General features: G+C 32.2%; 3 protein-coding genes across 3 annotated transcripts; 2 read left to right on the plus strand and 1 right to left on the minus strand.

Moving 5' to 3' along the window:
- Nucleotides 1-691: 691 nt before the first annotated feature.
- vtd (RAD21 cohesin complex component verthandi) lies at nucleotides 692-18742 on the minus strand. The gene is made up of 22 exons (XM_080167993.1): nucleotides 17605-18742; nucleotides 17152-17281; nucleotides 16877-16938; nucleotides 16560-16613; nucleotides 16213-16395; nucleotides 15931-16009; nucleotides 15600-15703; nucleotides 15212-15287; nucleotides 14446-14638; nucleotides 14134-14181; nucleotides 13668-13796; nucleotides 13316-13410; nucleotides 12725-12818; nucleotides 12371-12428; nucleotides 12026-12100; nucleotides 10906-11001; nucleotides 10540-10601; nucleotides 5850-6033; nucleotides 5184-5273; nucleotides 3852-4435; nucleotides 3239-3359; nucleotides 692-2410 (listed from the first exon to the last, which is right to left on the minus strand). The coding sequence occupies exons 1-22, from the start codon at nucleotides 17746-17748 to the stop codon at nucleotides 2318-2320; spliced, it is 2754 nt and encodes a 917-aa protein (XP_080024119.1). The 5' UTR covers nucleotides 17749-18742; the 3' UTR covers nucleotides 692-2317.
- On the plus strand, nucleotides 7816-8576 carry LOC145324225 (uncharacterized). The gene is made up of 3 exons (XM_080166848.1): nucleotides 7816-7877; nucleotides 7995-8080; nucleotides 8299-8576. Exons 1-3 carry the CDS (start codon nucleotides 7818-7820, stop codon nucleotides 8573-8575), a joined length of 423 nt encoding a protein of 140 aa, XP_080022974.1. The 5' UTR covers nucleotides 7816-7817; the 3' UTR covers nucleotide 8576.
- LOC145324025 (uncharacterized) lies at nucleotides 8654-10032 on the plus strand. The gene is made up of 4 exons (XM_080166658.1): nucleotides 8654-8671; nucleotides 8729-8852; nucleotides 9014-9205; nucleotides 9784-10032. Exons 1-4 carry the CDS (start codon nucleotides 8654-8656, stop codon nucleotides 10002-10004), a joined length of 555 nt encoding a protein of 184 aa, XP_080022784.1. The 3' UTR covers nucleotides 10005-10032.
- Nucleotides 18743-19873: the final 1131 nt, after the last annotated feature.

The following is a 19873-nucleotide window of genomic DNA, read 5'->3' on the forward strand; positions in this document are numbered from 1 at the left end:
TTCGCTTATAACATTATACTTTGTTGTCCCAGGAATCAATATATCAAATTTCAGATCAATCGGATGATTAGATCACATAACAATTTGTTATTAAAAAAGTAAAAAAAGCAACATGTTTAAAATGGACGTACGGACATTCTGGTAATGATTTAGAGTTGCTACGCCTTCTAAATCGTACCTAACTACCATAGGAATCACCATGCAAAGTTTGAAATCGATAGGACAATTCTAACATGCATAAGTTAACGAAAAAAGCTATCCGTCCCGGACGTACGGACCGACACTAATTATAAAAAAGCTTCGCTTTTAATAAACAAGACGTCAGGACATACATCAAGGGAGACAGGGTGGAGTAAAGTTAGATAGGGAAAGATAATTTGATTGTGTTAGAGACAGAATTGTCACTTAGTAGTATTTAAAATGAAAATTTAATAAGATTTATGAGGAAATGGGTATAGGGTAGGTTTACCTCTAAAACCCACCTCGAATTAATTTAAATATAACAACATTGTTTTCACACCCTAGCAAACTTACTAAGTGTACGCCACTAGAATTGCATCTCAATAACTAGGACTTAAAAATAGTTACATACCCAAACCAATTATGACCCTTCTTTTGCTGGATTTATAGAACTTGGCGTTAATTTTCCTTTTAAAATTCTAATCGCGATCAAAAAAAAGTAAGAAATGGATTCCACTATTTGTACATATATTTAGAAACAGTATTTATAATAATAATATCGCTAATAACAAAGAAAAATTACAACATTTTTTTTGTATAATATTAAATATAATGATAATAAAAAAAATTCATTTATTTTGGTGCAATGTTAGTAAACAATTCATTTTATTTAGGGACAAAATTCATTGAATTTTTCTGTTTTTTTTAATGTAGAAGATAAATTTTTTGTTGTTGAAAAAACAGAAAGAAAATAAAAAACTGCAAAGACAAACATTAATAACAAATTCATTAAAAAAACAATGTTAGGACTATTTTATGCAATACTTATAAAAAATCGGGGAAAACATCCAATTTTTTAATAAAATCCATTAATTTTGATTTTTCTATAAAAAATTTAAGTATATTCTATTGTGTCTTCTAAGCTAATTGGAAAAATATGAAATATGATTAAAATAATTTGTGTCTGTTTTCAAAATTTTGGTCATTACAACAATTTATATATAATACATTACTTTTATATTTTTATTAGTACTTTAAACATAATCTTGTATTGTATAAAAGCTCACTATTTTTCATAATTAATTATGATATAAAATAATTTATTTGACATATCTATTTCATTGTCCATCAAAAAGTTTCTAAATAAGAATTTTTGTATTCGCATTCGACTTATCATCAACATATAAGTTTAATGATTAGAATAGCGTTAATACAAAAATGCTAATTTAAAACTTTTTCACAGACAACAATTTATTTTCTTTCATTAATTAACTAAAATTTTATTTTATTTGTTCATGAGCAATTTACGAAATTTTAATTTTGTGACAAAAAACACCCATTTCATTACAGTCTCCATTAGTTTTTTAAAACAATACATGTACCTACACCAAAAAAAGGTTGTATTAATAAGTTATTTATAACTTAACATTTATTTTAAATTAAGGTTTAACCATTACTTTTTAAATCTATGAAAGACAATTTTAATCATGCGTTTTAAATTTTTAGAGGTTTTGTAGTAAGAAATGTTTAAAAAGATAAATTGGGTAATAAACCTATTTGTTAATTAATGGTTAAAATAAGTCCCTAAAGGTGACAACTTAAGGGGACTATCCACAAACGAGTGGTAATTAGTTTTGCGACTAAAAGCAGTGATACCGAAATTTCAGCAATTATTTTTAATTTAAAAATGAATTGGTTAGGTTATTAGAAATTATTCTAGAAAATTTATAAGCTTACTTATTCGACCTACTGTTTTCAGTTGCTCGACTATTTTTTTACATTTTTAATGGATAGCCCCCTTTTACACGAACAAAAAGACAATGATAAAAAATACTGGAAAATTCATGATTAACAAATGTCAATAACAATAATTATAATAATAAATAATTTCCTTCACCCTTTCCCGACTACTAGGGCAAGGTTTCTTTATGAGTTATGTTTGTTTACAAATGATTTTACACTCAACTTTTTATTGCATATTTCAGGCCACACTAAAATTTTCATTTCATACATTTTTCTTTTATTTTTTCTCTCCAAGCCTTTTTCCATCCCCATATTTTGCGTGTTAAGACTTTTGAGGCCTTATTTGAATAATTAAATAACTAAAAATTGTGGAAATAATATTGATAGAATGTGTCTATAGACTTGAAGCCGCGCCCTCAAAGAATTCAGTTTTGTTAAGTACAAGATCACTAAAAATCTCTTCTTGGTCAATTTCGACAGCTCGCACCTGCAAAAGAAATTAATGTAAAAGCAATGAATATAGAAGGTATAGATCCCCAATCACTTAATTGGACCAATAGGTAAACAGTTAGTATTGGAATAATAATGGAATAGATATATAATACGTGGATATATTGACATATAACAAGGGATAAGTTGCTTATTGCGTAAAATTGTGAGTAAGCTTACAATTAAAAGCGATTATTAAGTCTAACTGTTCTTAATATTGACAAAACGCATAATATAATTAAACGCGTATTTAATAACAGTTAGACTTAATAATCGCTTTTGATTGGAAGCTTACTCACAACTTTACGCAATATTTCACAAGCTACTTAACCCTTTGTCGTTAATTTAGGTTGGAAATATAAACCTCATTTATTGATCAGTTCGTTCATCCAGTAGGACGGGAGGGGATGTGCTTAAGGGAGTTGATGGGGGGTATCGTTTTTAGTCAGCTGGTAGTATTACTTTTTTGGAGAACATAAAAATCTGGTGCTACATCCAAGTGATTATCATATATCGATTATTACTCGCTAAAACGGTGAATTAATAGGACACAAAATGGTTCAAGCTAAACCAATGAACAGATATGGTTCTCCTCTACAGGGTAGCTTCCCATAGGACCTAGGAAGGTTTAAAACAATTTGGGGGGAAATCGCCCCCCCCCTCCAATTTTTTTCAACTTTTTCTTTTTAAATCTAAAATAAAAAAAGAGGTTGTCGAAATAAAAAAAATCTACCCACCCCTTAAGTGCCTCTAGTGTGATCACCGTTATTGTTAACAAATAGTAATTCATTTATGTACCAAAAAATCTGAAAAAAATATTGTTTACCTTACTAAGCACAAGACAAGAGTAGAACTTAGTGGCTGCTTGTTTCTTATCACTCCGCCTCAGCATACCCAACAAACGAAGTGGACCACCCTGCTCTGCATCAAACTTACGGGAAAGGTTCCTGAAATGACAAAAATTCTTTTAATAATGCTCTTCAAACGAAGGTATGTCATTACGATGGAAACGATATTTCTTTATTGTTTCTTTATTAATATCATAATTCATAAAAGACAAAATACAATAAAAGTAGGAGATAAAGATATACCTACTCTTTTAATTTGCTTAGGTTTAACTTTACAGTTTGTCATGAGTTTCGCCACACTGCGACTGTTATTGAATATTTTTACTTGAATGACATTTGCTCGTAGTAGTTATTTCTCGCATCGTATTAAAAACGGCTTTCCGCGGATATAAAATGTACAATTATAAGATTAGCACCAGTTTTTTTAGCCCGTGCCTTTGATTGTACATTTTATATATTTGTAGAAAGCTGGATATAATACGATGCTAAACATAGTTTTTTCGTACAAATGAGAACCGGTTCCTATCCACCGGATACGAATGAATACGAGAAAAATATTTATAAATGTTTCCTAATAAAGATATTACACACCTATGAAGCTGAGCCGCTCTCTTATTAAGCACTCTGTCCTCAAATGATTCAATAGTCTCCTCTTCGCCCATCATTTCATCCCCATCAATATTTTCATCTCCCATGCCATCGTCAAGATAATTTCCACCGTCATCATTGTCATTACCCCAGTCATCGCCGTGCATCGGCGTTTGCGGCGGTGGAATAGCGGTTCCGGTCGCCGTTTCAGTGGCCGCCTGTTCAACCCATTGATCAGTATACTCGGATTGGTTAAGGCTTGCGCGCGGCGGAATTGGGAAAAGATCGTCGGGTCGGGCGGGAGTAGCATAGCCATCGGCAGCGACAGGCGGGGCGATTGAAGTACCGCCGTGAGTTCCACTGCGCCTACTGCGTGGGGTTGCGTCCGGCGGAAGGCTGTGTTCATCCGCGGCTCCGCCGTGGTGTGAGGAAGAGGCGTGGTGCGACGAACGTGCGGCCGGATATTCGCCATGGTGGGAGGAAGCCGCGCGGGCAAGACCGCCGGCGGCTGAGGCATCATCTGGGTGGTGGCTCTCGGCATCCTCGTGGTACCCGGGACTTGCGGGACCATCGTCTCCGTGGCTTCTCTGTAATATAAGAATTATGAATGCAAGTAATAATAGAAAACAAGGATGACAACATCCATAAGTAGCAAAGCATAAAATCTATTATGAAATAGACTAACGGACAAAGTGAGTTATAGATTAGATTATTTGTTTTCATAACAAGAAAGAGAGAGAATATGTAAAAACTTTAAATCACGAAACCTTAGAAAAATAAGGTTATGTCTTTAAATGTTGTAAAAGAAAAGCAGTTAGACTAACATAGATTTTTTATGCCTAATTATGGTGCATAATGAAAGAAATATGGACAAGAAGTTTCAGCCGTGTAACATTTGTAGGATCAGAGAAAATCTGTTGTAAAAAAGTAAAAGCGGCTAAAAAGCTGCTTAAAAGCAGTCCGACCGCTACGGATGTTTAATAATTAATTATGCTCCATATTGATGGGAATGGTGGCAAGAAGTTTTAGCCTTATATCTTTTATAGGAACCAAGAAAATCACGTTTCTCCCTTTTTGTCTCAAACAGACGGACGGACAGAATGACATTTTGAATTATAGAGTAGCTTCGCTACTAATAAAAGTGGAATAGTAGAATGGGGTTTCCATGCTATCTTTATTTCCAACACCAAAGCAAGGACAATATCCAAACGTAGCTTGTGCAGTGAAAGCCAGCTATCAAAAAGATATAAATAAACTAAAAATACACCTTAAGATTACTGTTAAGTAAACATTTCTTTGTTGCAGAGTGACTGAGCTACAAAACAAATGACTTACCGCTGGAGAGCTATGGTGTGTAGGACTGGTTTGGTTGAGCCTAGAGTCAGGTCTTTCCTTAGAAGAGTCCAGGCCATGTGAGTCATTCAACTAAAAAACAATAAAAAATATGAAATAAATAACTCATTTGTAAAGACTTAACTTTTCTACCTCTATTTAGGATGAGTCTACACCATTCGTTTGTTACTTAAGGTAAATAGATTCGTCTCTTTAAAGCTTTAAAGTTGATTTCTTAAACGTTTAGGTAGTCTAGTCTTGAACTACAACTAAAAAAACAATTATGCAAATTCATAAAATACAAGAAAACCAGGAAACATTTAAGATACCTAGGTAGGTACTTTTGTTTCTATATTATGTTCAGGGATTTAAAGGGATAAGACAATGGAAAACAATTTAATATGCAATACATCCCCTATGATGATAAACTAACTCATTTGGTAAATTATAGGTAATTATTTGTTAAAAGTTTGGACAATATTAGTTTGGAGCCAACTAATCAATATTCAATAAACTTCCTACTCAAAGTTTTTGAGCCAACGAAAAAAAAGATGATAAGGTTAAAAAGAAACTGAGTATCACTGTAATTTACAGTCCAATGTCCCCTCCCTTCCTGTTTCTTTCTCACTACAGCTTCATTATAAAATGCATTTCTGCTCCATTTTTTACCTCCGTATGTTCGTCGTCCTGTTGTTGAGTAGATGAAGGTGTTGGACTATGGGGCTGCGGAGTGGCGGCAGTAGGGCTGTCAGCACGCTCATGAGGGTCATGCACAGGCGTGGCAGGCGGACTTGATCTGGCAGGTGTTGATGGAGCTTCGGATGCCGCTCTCTCAAGTTCTTCCTCTTTTTTCCTTAAGAGAGAAATAAAAATTAAATCTAAACTTAATACCTAACAGCTTTCTAATATGTAGGAATCTTAGATTAGATAATGGACGATAAATAGATGTACATCCAGGGTTGTCGAATTGGGCACTTTTTTTTTGATATTGGGCGGCCCAATTGCCCAAAAGTGTTTTAGGCGCCCAAAAGTGGTTTTGGGCACCCTTTTTGGGCAAATGTCATAAAAAACATATAAAAAGGATATAAAATAGCCTAAAACCATACCGAGACTTATTAGAAATAAAATAGCCTGAAACCATCTCAGGACCTATAAAAGCTCCACTGGAAAGGAGAACCATATCGGTTCAGCAGTTAGCGAAATCCTTCTCTAGATACAAAAAAGCTTACTAATTTATATAGTTAACTAGCGACTACGGCCCTAGAGGCCTCTTTGGGCATTTGAGGAGGGGAGAGTCAAATTTGATAATCCAATTATTATATTAGATTTGAAAAGAAAAAGTAAAAAAAATTTTGGGGGGGAATAATTTTTTTTTTTTTTTGGGGGGGGGGAGTTCCTCCCCCCATTTTTTGTTTAGTTTAAAAATTTTTAAAAAAGTTTTTGGGGGAGTGTAATTTTTTTCCAGGGGCGATTTCTCTTAGGAGTGTGGTGGTACCCTCCCCCAAAATAGTTATAAACCTTCCCAGAACCTATGAGAAGCTACCCTGTTAAGGAGAACCCGATCGGTTCAGCGGTTAGCGAGATCCTTCGGTACAAACACACAGACACACAAACAAATAGACACACATCCTGTTACTTTAGTATAAGGATATCGCCCGCCCCCCTCTTTTTTAACCCCCTCCCCTTTTTCTCTTCCCCCAAAAGGGGGGTGCCCAAAACTGCCCAAAATGACCTTATATTGGGCGGCCCAAAACCGCCCGCCCAAAATGACAACCCTGTGTACATCCCAAATTTAATTAAACAAAATTACCCCTCCCTTCTTAAGATTAAAATTATTGGTTGAAAAGTTTAAACATTGGTATTTTGAACCAACCACTTAATAGTTAAGGTTTAGTAAAGGGTTTAAAGCTTTAAGGCAACAAATAAGAGAACGTGCTTATAACAGTCCAAAATAACCCCCTCTCGGATTTTGTAATATTTTTGTTTTAGTCAATGACAACAATAAATATTAAGAGATAAATCAAATAGATGTATTATTTTGTGTTTCTAAAAATGTAATTTTAAAACCAAAGTCATCTAGAAGGAAACTTTCTGTTTTTCTCAAGTAAAATGTCAGGGAGCATTTAACTCAATGGTATTTAGAAAGCACCGTCTTAGTTTTTTTTTCAGTAGCAAAGCTTATCTATAACTTTAAATGTCCGTTATTCCGTACAGGGAAAAAATAATTCTAGTGGCTGCGCATATTATCACTCCGTCTATGAATGTTTTCAAAATAAATATCTTATTTAGTAGGTTGGCGATAATGGATGTTGTAAACCTTGTTTAGATTAGGGCTGTTTTTAGAAATTATTGAAACAGATTAAAGAACAATTCAAATGCATTCTAAATAACTTATGGTACACACATATGATTAAAATTAAAATATAAATATTGTACAATTGCAAGTATTTGCCCCTGTAAACCATTTCTCTCTAAAATGTTTACTAGTCGCCATAAATACCTATCGGACAGTCTAAAGAAACATTTGCAAGAATATGGTAAAAATCCTTCTTTACTACATCACCTACTTATAGTTTTATAATAACAAAAAGTTTATTGTAACCTACTTGTTGATTTTAAAAATCTAACTTTATTAAGATGTTAAATACAGCCTTGTTGCTTTTATGGATGGGAATCCGTATTGAAGGTTTAGATCAGGTATTACAACTTTTTAAAATGCTCATTTATATAGAAAAAAACCCAAATAATTCTCAACTGTCAGAAAAAAAAGCTTTTATATCCTTGCCAAATTCAGTTAATAATGTTAATTTTCAGGATTTAAGACAAGGACAACATTTTCCATTGAGCAACCTTCCTGCGTTCGAGGCTGTCCCTGCTAATATTCAAGAACAGGGTAGAAGGTAAATATATAGAACTGTCTTGTTTATTAGCGGATTTTTAAGTCATGAATTGCTTAAAATGAACAATCAAATGATAGTTTTCTTTCTTCTTGATACTACTTACTTAATAGACCTTCCTCTTGTGGAGTTTATTCTAATTTATGAAAAAAATATGAAATATATTTATTTCTAAGGCATATTATCAATGATTTTAACTGAAACAAAGATTTTTTATTAAGATTTCCCAATTCAGAACCAGAAATCTTTCAAAACTCCAAGCTTATAGAGCGACTAGTTAGCTTACTAGAAGAAAAGCATGAAGATAAACCTGTTCATGAAGCTGAGATTGCAAAAGAAACCGCCATGCACACAGAAAACAAGCATAATGATTTAACAGAAGAATCTATACTTCTGAAACTTGCTAGCTTTCTGAGTAATGCTGATTTCAAAGAAAATATTGAATATCCTAAAGAATTTTATGAGTTTGAACAACTACAACCACCAAGGAACAAATGATATAAAATTTGATATTATTTTAACAGCGAACCTACCCTATAATCTAATTTTTCCACAAGTCTATCCGTCCTCTCAACTATGTTTTTCTTAGCTGCGGTTTAAAAAATACAGTAAAACTAATTTTTTTTAACTTCTTTTAATTTAGCTTCCTAGGTCTATAAAGAATTCAATATAATCATTTGTACTAGAAGGCCTGGACATATTCAAGAAGATCGCCTACCCTTTCCTCAGCAAACTGATGAACCCTTTTGTGATTATGACTATCCACAAATTACAGGTAGATAACAATCTTTAACTTCTATAAACATATTTAAGTATAAAATGGCCTCAAACCTGCAAGGACCAATGAAAAGCATTTTAACTAATATAGCCCGGCAGGAATCTCTGAGATATTACTGAACACACGGGCCTAAATTATAAGATATGAATATTCTTCAGGAATTCCCCTTGATTTTCATCACCATACAAATCAAGAAGTTGATCCTCAACTACCACAAGAGCATCTACACAATTTTCATCAATTAGAAGAACATCTACAAGGACAACATCCAAGACTTCAACAGAAACACCCTGTGCTGCAACATCCTCTTCATAAGTCACATCTTCAAACACCTCCATTGATTGCCGCAGGTTGGTAAACCCGAAGCTTTTTTGTAATTAGGGTCCGTGGGATGTTTTAACATGGAAGAATTGTCTGATCCTTGCGAGACTTTTATTTTTTTAAATTAGGAACTCTATAAATATAACCAAAATATTTTGCACGCCTATGTATTTATTTTTATCATCAGTGTTGCGGATCCTCCAAATTTGGTCAGTGCGGATCCGGATCCTTGACAATAAAAATAAAATCACCAAATTTTTCAAAAAATATTTATTCTTTAATGTCGAAATCAAATATACTTTTAATTTTCAAGTCTGAACCAAAACCTTAAAGATTGGCTCTCATCACGAGAATGTCTGAGATGATGTCCTCCTTTGTAAAATTTGTAAATTTGTAAGTGACTATTTTATATAAATTTAGGTAGATTTTTCCATAAATTTATACCCCAGGATCCGGATCCGCATTTTTTTGCGGATCCTGATCCTTAGACTAAAAAATGCGGATCCTTGCGGATCCGGATCCGCAACACTGTTTTTATGTATGAAGATACTCCATCATCATCTTAATTTTTAATCTTCATTTTTATGAATTGATCCAATTTTTTTAGCAGCAATTAGAGAAAAACTTCAACACGACCAAGAACACCAACACCTTCTTGAAAGTCAGCTAGCAGGAGTTCACCAAGATTTGCCTCGAGTTCCTGATTATCTAGAAAATCCGCAAAATAGCCCATTTCTACCCCTGAGACATGGTGAGCTTGAAAACCTGCAGATAGAACATGCACTAAAATATCATCCAGAAGAACTAAACCTTCCAGGGATTTCTTAGATTATTGCTACAGAACAATTAACATATAACAAACCTTACAACGTCCTTCTGTACTTCTGTCAAAGAAAGTTACTTTTTACGACTGGAATCTAACTAACACCTGTTTGTATTCACTATAAACTATAAAGTATACAAATAAAACATATTCATTAATTGTCAATAAAACCTCCTTATTTCCAATTACCCATTTTTATAATTTTTTAAGATTAAATTTATGTATCTTAAATCTAAGAAATTGAAATAGCAGCCAGAAACGAAGGAAGGATAGCAGACAAGATAAAGCTGCAAAGAACATCTGAGACTTTAAGTCAGCTCATTGATGTACTAAAACATCTAAACAATCAAGAAAGAAATGTAAACCATTAGAATGCTAAGTACTATGTAGCTAATGCCATTAATGTTTATACCTAATTTGTAAAAAAATTCTAGCTCATAAATGTGTGGAATAAATATTACAAAATTGTGATATTTATTTTTTAAATCGCAGTTGCTCTACAATTAGTGTATGTCTGTCTGACAATAAATAAAATCTTACTTCTTTTCTTGTCGTTCTCTTTCTTCCTTCGCGCTTTGTTCTGTTGCACGTATTAATTCCTCCTAAAAAAACATTGATAATAATAATCAGAGATGAGAAAGTAGATGACAAGAAATCGATGTACACTCTCAATTATGATAAATAAAATTAGACCTTCACTACATTTTGAACACTGCTAGTTTGTATAAAAAAAACTAGTAGCTACGCCCCCTTGAGGCCTCTAGTGGCACTTGGGAGGGTGGTGGTACCCTCCCCCAAAATAGGTATAAACCTTCACGGGACCTATGAGAATCAACACTGTTAAGGAGAACCCGAACATACCTAGAATGATTTAACATTCTTTAATTTTATTGTTAGAATATGTACCTGATATCTCATATATTCGGACTGTGCTTCTGTATTGAACTCTGAAGTTACTTTTCTTTTTCTTCCTCTATTCTCACGTTTGGGAGGTAGTGGGGCCTGAACAAATTAATATCAATAATAAATATAGACAGTCTCTACTCTAGATAATCAATCCATTACTTGCACCAATGAGAGCACATTGCAGGAAGTAACAGATCACACTATTCCACATTTCTGTACATATTTTGGAACGAAAGATTATTTTATTGTTTTTTTAAAAGCGAAGCTTTTCTATAATTAGGGTCGGTCCGTCCGTCCGTCTGTACGTCCGTCCGTCCGAGATAGATAGCTTTTATTCGTTAATTTAGGCATGTTAGAATTGTCCTATCAATTTCAAACTTTGCATGATGATTCCTGTAGTAGTTAGGTACGATTTAGAAAGCGTAGCAACTCTATAATCATTACCAGAATGTCCGTACGTCCATTTTAAACATGTTGATTTTTCTAATTTTTTAACAGCAAATTTTTATGTGATCTAATTATCCGTTTGATCTGATTTTTGGTATATTGATTCCTGGGACAACAAAGAACAATATTTTAAGCAAAGCAACTCTATTATCAAATCCTAAAAATGTAAGTATGTCCATAAACTCAATAAACTTTATCCTGTATCAAGAAGTTTTTCAACAAATTTACTTACAATTTTGCTTCGACTCTTATACTTTTATATTCTGATAAATCAGTTTAGACACTATACAAGTGTTAATGTCCGTTTGTCCTACCGTTTCAGTGCTTCGCTTTTATGGATGTTGTCATCCTTGTTTTGCTATAGAAGTATTTATTTAATATGATAAAACATTACTTAGGCAAATTAAATTGTCCAAAAAACTCATGGTTCGTATTATGGGATTGTATCATACGTGAAAGCTCCGCATTATAATAATTACCTAGCAAATCCTTGAAAATACAATTTTTAAATGGAATTAAAATTTCCATAGGGGAAGATATACAAAGTGACAGAAAAAGGACCATAATTTATAAATTCATTTATATCATCAAAACAAATTACACACAATGTGAATTTGAGAACGATACATTTTTTCTTAAACTGCCCTATCCTCTTATCCCTGCTAAATAATACCTGGAATTCAGGTTCTTCTCTTTCTTCTACATAACTAAAGTTAGGGTCATCCTCCAAAAAAGGCAAACCTTCAAACTGAAAAAAATATCGTAAAAACTTGGTCAAAAGTTCTAACTAATAGGTACCTATTTCAAAATAAATTTCCATTTTGTTTTTCAATAGGTAAGATTTTAGGAAAACATAAATAGTTTTGTAAAATGCATTTAATAATAATCTTTACCTACCTACCAAATATTTTCCATTGTTTTCTTAAAATTTAGGTATTTAAACTAAAGTTTTTAGTTAGGTAATAAAATAAAATTTTAAGACATAATCTTCGAATTAATAATAATATTAAAATGTTACCGGTTCGTCTCCTCCTGGCTTAACTCGTAAACTCTTGGTGTATCGGTTAAATATCATACTAAAAATAAAAGAAGAGTTTAGATGAAATCTTCAATTTCATATACCTACCTAGCTTAAAGAATATTAGCAAACGTTTGTACTTTCTTTAGTAAAGAAATTGTCTAAAATTTAAAGAATTACGCTCAAATTCTTTAAGGTGCTACAAGTTTTATTCTCAATTTATAGTTTAATCTTTGCATGTAATTTTCACGTTTATAACGACACTCCCCTAGGATTTTACCATTCTACTCCTATAGAGAAAAAAATTCCCCAGTCACAATATCAACGCATTGTATATCCATTATTGAAACTTACTTAGAGTAAAGAGTTCTGCTAGGAAGAGCAAACAGTTTCTCAACACCTCCAGTTTCTTTCCAGTGCATTAATCTTTTCGTTGGTGGAGCTAAGTCTGAAATGAAAGGAAAATTATAGTCTGATTTATAAATCTAATAGCTCTAAAAGTGTTTAATAAGTTTTTTTTATTATCTTCGCTTTCTTAAAATATCATCAAAAATTTTTCATGTTAAAAAAACATTGAAACATGAACGTCACTTTTCAAGCAATTCTTAGTTATCATAATACAAAGTAGAACGATATCTGTCTGTCCATCTGAAGCTTACGATCTTGGTAACCACTGAACCAATTAGCTAAAGTCTGGAGGCAAAGCCACTAGTATAAGATAAAAAGCGAATTAAATAGTAAAGATATAATTTTTTAGTGAACTGAACACTGTTTTAAATGTTTTTACTGGTATCTATTAAATACACTCCTGTAATCTATCTGTTTAGGTGTATCTATCAAGGTATAACTAAAGTTGTGACATTATCTAAAGTATCTAAAAATTGTGTAATTAACTACAATTCTGTATCTATCTGTCTAAACATCTATCTATCTATCAAGGTATACCTAAAGTTGTGACAATATCTGAGGTATCTGAAAGTTGTGCCTTCATCTCCTCTCCTGTAATGGCCTTGATCTCGTCTACCACTAATTTTCTTTTCCTAAATAATAAAAAATAAATTAGTATTTATTGTTTTTGGTCTGTTTAAAAAAAATGGCAAAAAGTTAAAATAAGCAAGATTTTATACACGTTTTTTAATGAAATTTTAAGCGTAAAAAAGCCAAAATAATTGCAATTTGAAAAAGTATTAATTCATAAAAATGAATTCTTTTTTTTACATAATCATTGCAATTCAGTGGGCTCATTTTCTCCAACCATTTTTAAAACTAACAGTAACCATGTAGGATTAAATTTTACCTTTTAGCTTTGGTTATTCCTCTCATGGTGGTTGCATCTAACTCTATGGGTGCCAGAGCAAAGCTCTCTGCCTCATCGTGAATCAATGTTGTTGTATTTTCTTCAGCTTCCGGCCTTGGACTCTCCGGCCTAAACATTTTAATTCATCTTTTATTCAATTCCATCCAGTGGATTGACAAATACAAGTCTAATATTTGTCAAATACTTAATATTTTGTTTAGCAATATTAGGCTAAGGAAATTCAAAAATGAAATAATAAAGTGTTTAAAATGAAACAATCAAGTAGTTTATATGGATCTTGAATGATTTCATGCGCCAGACACGACATGTTATAACTACAGAGATGTAGAAAAATATCTCACAACCGGAGCAGACTTTCTGCTTTCCAGAAGGAATATAGGACATACTACTCATAGCATGGTTTTAGGGTATTTTCTGGATATCAACATATTAAAAAATTACTTACACTGGTGTCGAGGTAGGTGGTAGGGGGTCTTCAGGTTCTGCTACAGATCTAAAACAAATAAATAATAGAAACAACTTCTTATAAATACTTCCATATGTATCAAACTTAAGATGAATTTCAGGAAGTTATTTTTCGCATAAGAGTATGTATAAAAATAGCATTAGCAAGAACAATATTTTAGTTCTAAAGAACAACAAAAGAAGCCCACAATTAACATAAAGAAAATACATAAAAGCTTATGGCATAGTTGATATTGTAAATTTACAAAGTTTGATAATAGTCACAATCAAATGCAATAAATTAAATTTTTACCTGACACTTTGACTGCCATCAACTGTGGAGGGAGGAGGGGCTTCACTGGGCGCCATGCTCCTCATTGAGGGGGCCACTGACGGAGCTATACTGTGCTGGGAGGGGGTGGGGGACGGTGGCGGGGACATATGGTCGTCCATGGGAGTCGCGGGACGGTAGTCGTCACCGTGGCTTGAGGCAGGGCTGCGTACACCTTAATTATTTCCGTTCATTAAAAATTATTCCATATTGAGAGTTCAATCATTACATATAAATTCGTGATTGCAAATTATACCTATTAGGGTTGGCAATCCGGATCCAGAATCCGCCCAATTTTTGGCCAATTTTGAATCCGAATCCGGAATCCGTTTTTTAATAGCGGATTCCGGATTCTTATCTGGTAGGCTAAAATTAGCGTCTTGAGTTTTTTCTTTCAACTCCTCCTCTTTGAAGGCAAAGATTTTCATCATTATATATAATATCTTTTAAAATCAGGTTCGATTTTCGAAAGTGAATTATAGAGTCAGAGAACACCAAGAACATTGATTTTTAGGACATATGTAGCACTTAATTTAAAAATATTGCTAGAATCCGGAATCCGCCAAAAATAAGAATCCGGAATCCACAAGGAATCCACCACTTTTTTTGACTGATTCTTTAAGAATCCGGAATCCGAATCCGGCCCAAAAATTCGACGGATTGCCATCACTAATACTTATACAAATGTTTTTTTATAATATCTTTAATAAAAATAATCTTCATTCCGCAAAAAAAATATGAATCTTACTTGGAAAGTCTTGAACAAAGCTCTCTGTCATGGGAGGTCCATCTCGTTCACTTGGAGACATTGTTGGAGGAACATCCTATACACAAATCAAATGTAATTAAAGTTAATTCCAAATATATGGAGATCCGTTCGTCCAGTAACGACAGAGTGTAATTCAGAAGGTGTGGTAAATATTTTGTCAATCTCTGAAAGTCAGTGCATCCATTATAAACATGCTTTTGTTGACTTTGAGCTGTTCAAAAACTGAATTTGTGCATGTTTAATGCGTTGAAATACGTTTACTGTTAAAATGTTGAAATTCTATAACTGTTAATGATTGACTTCATTATCCGTGATTAAAATGTATGTTGTAATCCTTGTTTTCTTGTGAAGATAAAAATATGCTGACCTCAAAAAGTGAACCTTCCTCAAAAAGGTTTGCAGTCATGACATCTGTGCCACCCGCTACACTACCAGCAACTGTGAATTCTTCCCGTCCAACATAACCTGGCTCTAAACATGAAAAATATAAATATGTGAAAAAGAAAAAAACTAAATGGAAATATTTTTGTACTTTTTTTTAATCGTATCGAGGTACCTAGTCTTTTGATTTTAGCAGGACACAATATCCGTCGAGGCGGACAAAATAAATCATATGAAACTGGTGATTTATATCATTTATTTTTTTTATTTCGATAGAAAGATACCTTAGATTTTTTAATTTTAAAAAATGAACTTACTGAACATGGTACTAGAGGGAGCTATAGACTCATCCGCCATTGATGCATAATCTCCAGCTACGGAGAAATCTCGCGTTGACTAGGATAAAAATAAATAATAAGTTTCACATGTTGAACGTTAAAAAATAGAAATACAAAAAAATATTTTATCATTAGAACACATTTTGTCCCAATGTCCATGGCTCAAACTCGAATATCAAAATATTTTTTAAGAATACAAAAGCAATTTTAACTAGGTATTTTTATACAAATTATGACATAAACAAAATTATTAATTTTTACCTCAGGGGGAGCTAGACTAATATTTTCTGGGCCGAAATCATCGTTTTCTCTCAACATCTCTGGCGTGCCGGGAGCATTGGCTCCGTCACCGAAACCGTTGTCCTCCGTCTCGAGGTTGATGTTGCCATAGTCCTCTCTCATTGTAATCTCCTCCGCTCGAGTCTGATTCATTGTGAACTGGGCCTAAAAATGAAAAGGTTTAATAAAAAATAAACTAAATCATTAATTTAGTTTACTTTGTAGATTAATTTTTAAGCAAAACAAGTTGTCTGTGTTGAATAGGTAACAAATAAATAAATAAAATTCACTCGTTTCCTCTTATAGTCCTTTTATAGAAAATTACTTACATGTATATCTACATCATTCAGGTCTGGCATTTCCGTGTCAAAGTCATGGAAAACCTAAACAAAATTAAATTATTATGTTTCCAATTAGAAATACACCGAAATTTTAAAGAAAAATATTACTACCTATAGATAGATTTCAAATGTAACATTGATACACTACTTCAATACTATGTTACTAAAGGTATGTAAACTTAATATTGTCTGTGCTTTGTTTTTTAATAAATTTCAGCTTGAAATTTTGTAGTATTTTTGACTATTGGAATTCTAAAAATCTCATAGCTTTTAAATATATTTTTTATTTCTACAATAGAATTTACCTCAGGTAGCGTGATTGCATTTATAGCGGCTTCTCTATTGTCATCAGGCAAGTCCACCATTCCTAAAAAAAAATTGAAGTTTCTTATCCAGATATTTTAACTGTGACTTTAATTTCTGGCAATTAGAGGGCGGCTGTGACACTTAAAATTTAAGAAGAATGATCACACAGTTTAAAAAGAAAAGCTGTATCTGCGAATTGATGCCCGTTAAATCGCCAAAAAATTGCTTTACATTTTTACTGGTTGTAAAAATTTTCAAAAATAAATTATTTTACCTGGCCTGAACGCCATCTTGATTTTGACAAAAGCTTCATTACAGTCTGCTAGAAGATATTTGGCTTTCCTTGAGTATATTCTTACTACACCAAGCAACAGATGACCACTTGTACGTAAGGCCATTTTCACCTTTAAAAAAATGTAATAAATAAGGCATAAAAAAGCATAAAAAATTCTTCAGGCCTGCCTATAAAATAAAATGAATACCTGACCATAAATCATTTGTTGATAAAATTACTGAAAAATAAGTGTATAATTCATATTTTGGCGAGACAAAATTTAAATGAATATATAATTGCCTGGAGAGTAAAAAAGAACATATAACATCAATAAATATGCTAGTTGTAACGGTGTAAATTTGCCAATCAGAAATTAATATTGCCAATGGAACAACTAATATATGACGACTAAAAAACACTGTACTTCTGATTATTGTCTTTTTAACCACCTACCTTTGGTTGCAAAATGCCATTGACACTCTCCTCAATATTAGTCTCAAAAACATGAGCTTTTGTCAGTTTCTTGTCCCAATGAGCGGCCAACCAAATTCTGGACAGAGGCCCCTTCTTGGCCAGCACAAAATGTGCGTAGAACATTGTGGTCTAGTTCTATTCACTAATCTAGTCTATATACACAGGTCTTGTTAGATTCCTTTTTCTGAGAAACAGGAAATGTAAATATTGATTATTTAAAATTTTAATTATATACACCTACCTAATTAAAAGCATTCTGATGTTCAGTTAAAATAAACTGGTGTTCTAGCAAGTTTATTTTTCAGTTGATTCCCTTTGACACTTAGCTTTGGTTTTAAAAGATGTCATTTACGCCCCCTCCCTTTAAGACATTGCTTATTAAATAATTTAGTACTTTTAAGAACAGATATTTATACATATGTAGTAACATTCGGCGGTTATATATAACGACGACCAAAACGCTAATCGATCCCATGATAAAGTACGTTTCTTTTTAATACAATTATGTATCTGGATGAGATTTACAGATTAACGTACGCTGCCGGCCGCCGGAAGCAGGTAAATTGTATGCGGAAGTAAATGTAATAATCAAATTGATCGAACAAACCTGAATTGGAAAATTGAAATAATATTTACATTCCTATACAAAAATCATATATGAGTGAGAATTTATTTGTCACCAGTTAGAAATTTTGTTTGTTGTCGGTCCTTACATTGTAATTTTTATGTCTGAAAAATTAATAAAATCGTAACGAAAAATATAGATTTATAATCTAAATAGTTACAAATCAATGTTAGAAAAAAAATACCAACTATAACTAATATTTTCATTAAAATCACTTATATAAAATATTGTTTATATATGAAATGGTTTTATTTTTCACAAAATTATGAATTTTCACTAAAATCATTAAACCATTACATTTTAAAAAACGATTTTAAACAAATAAAACCACAAAATGTTGTAAACTTTCTACAGAATATTACAAAAAAGCCACTATTTTTTACTTATATTAAATAAAAAAGTTCACATATCACTCAAAAGTGGCCGAAAAAGGTCGTTTTGTAGCTGTAAAAATGTTTGTTTTGATATTGGTAATGTTGTGGTGTATAAACTGAATGCCGCAAGTAACAATCCAAACATTGGCCTTTGTTTGGGGGAGCACAGTTTCGCAGTTTAGAAAATAGTTTTGCGCCCAATATTTTTCTAGATATTTCTCAAAGAAGGTGTCCTAACTATTGTGATTATTTAAAAAATAGCTAGTCGATGTTTCTAGTAAGTAGTAAATGTAAAATAAGAATTTAGATATGCAATCATTTTTTTGTAGACCTCGTTTTTTGAAGTAATTAAAGTTTTTTTTTTTAAATAAGTTGGTTTTAAAAATGCAACAATAAAGAAGAAAATTGTCATTACAAATAAAAATAGTAAGATCTTTAATTTGACACCTTACTTTTTTTGGATTCTTTTAAGTGATTAGAGAAAAAATCTATTTTATTGTTACCCGGTGAATCTAAACTTAGAGTTTTGGGAGCTTGTCACGATGGGTTAAAAAATCTTAAAAAGTTAGGACACGTTCTTTTGTCCTCAAAGTAAAAAAAATACAAAATAATTTTATTTCAATTTTTGATGAAAAACTATGTTTTACCAGAAAAAAAGTCAAAATTAAGAAAAATGATGATATTTACATGTATGAAGTTATAATCTACAAAACTGTCCCCGCTCTGATTATAGAAAATCAATGGCGATTTCTCTTGTGAAGACGACATACACTATTTTCCCTAATTTTATGAGTTCTCTTTTATTATTGACTAAAATATCACGTTTCTTTATAATAACATGGTATTTTTGTTATTATAATTGTAATTCTATAATGATTTTTTACAATTAAAAGAATGAAATTGATTATTATGATAATATTTTAGTAATTTTTGCGTATTTCCAAGAATTAAAATTTTTATGAGTTCCATATTGTTTTTGTATTTGTACGCAGCGCAATTGCGTCATTATTAGTTTAAATTTCTCTCTTGTTGTTGTTGCACTGTAGTCGAGATTTGAGAGCGTGCGATTATGTAATATTTTTAAAGTACTATTATTTAATTTGTTAAACTTATTTTTGAAATTCATGGGAGTTTCTTATGTTTATTTTTTAAAGATTGATACTTTTTTATGAATGTTTATTTTGTGTATAATAAAACAAGGTCCTTAGGTAAGGCGCGCACACCGGTTAAGCGCGTTTTGATTTGGTGC

This window comes from Acartia tonsa, chromosome 7, assembly GCF_053477335.1.
Source record: "Acartia tonsa isolate MP-2025a chromosome 7, ASM5347733v1, whole genome shotgun sequence".
NCBI classification, from domain to species: domain Eukaryota; kingdom Metazoa; phylum Arthropoda; class Copepoda; order Calanoida; family Acartiidae; genus Acartia; species Acartia tonsa.

Bases quoted from the DNA above. Each gene is read 5' to 3' on its own strand.
- vtd (XM_080167993.1), bottom strand. From the start codon at position 17,748: ATGTTCTACGCACATTTTGTGCTGGCCAAGAAGGGGCCTCTGTCCAGA. The intron at 13,411-13,667 runs GTAAAATTTAAT...TTTATTATTTAG, and splicing joins GGAATAACCAAAGCTAAAAG to GAAAAGAAAATTAGTGGTAG. The intron at 12,429-12,724 runs GTAAGTTTCAAT...TTTTATTTTTAG, and splicing joins AGCAGAACTCTTTACTCTAA to TATGATATTTAACCGATACA.
- LOC145324225 (XM_080166848.1), top strand. From the start codon at position 7,818: ATGTTAAATACAGCCTTGTTGCTTTTATGGATGGGAATCCGTATTGAA. The intron at 7,878-7,994 runs GTATTACAACTT...GTTAATTTTCAG, and splicing joins GTATTGAAGGTTTAGATCAG to GATTTAAGACAAGGACAACA. The intron at 8,081-8,298 runs GTAAATATATAG...TTTTTTATTAAG, and splicing joins ATTCAAGAACAGGGTAGAAG to ATTTCCCAATTCAGAACCAG.
- LOC145324025 (XM_080166658.1), top strand. The intron at 8,853-9,013 runs GTAGATAACAAT...AATATTCTTCAG, and splicing joins TGACTATCCACAAATTACAG to GAATTCCCCTTGATTTTCAT. The intron at 9,206-9,783 runs GTTGGTAAACCC...CAATTTTTTTAG, and splicing joins ACCTCCATTGATTGCCGCAG to CAGCAATTAGAGAAAAACTT.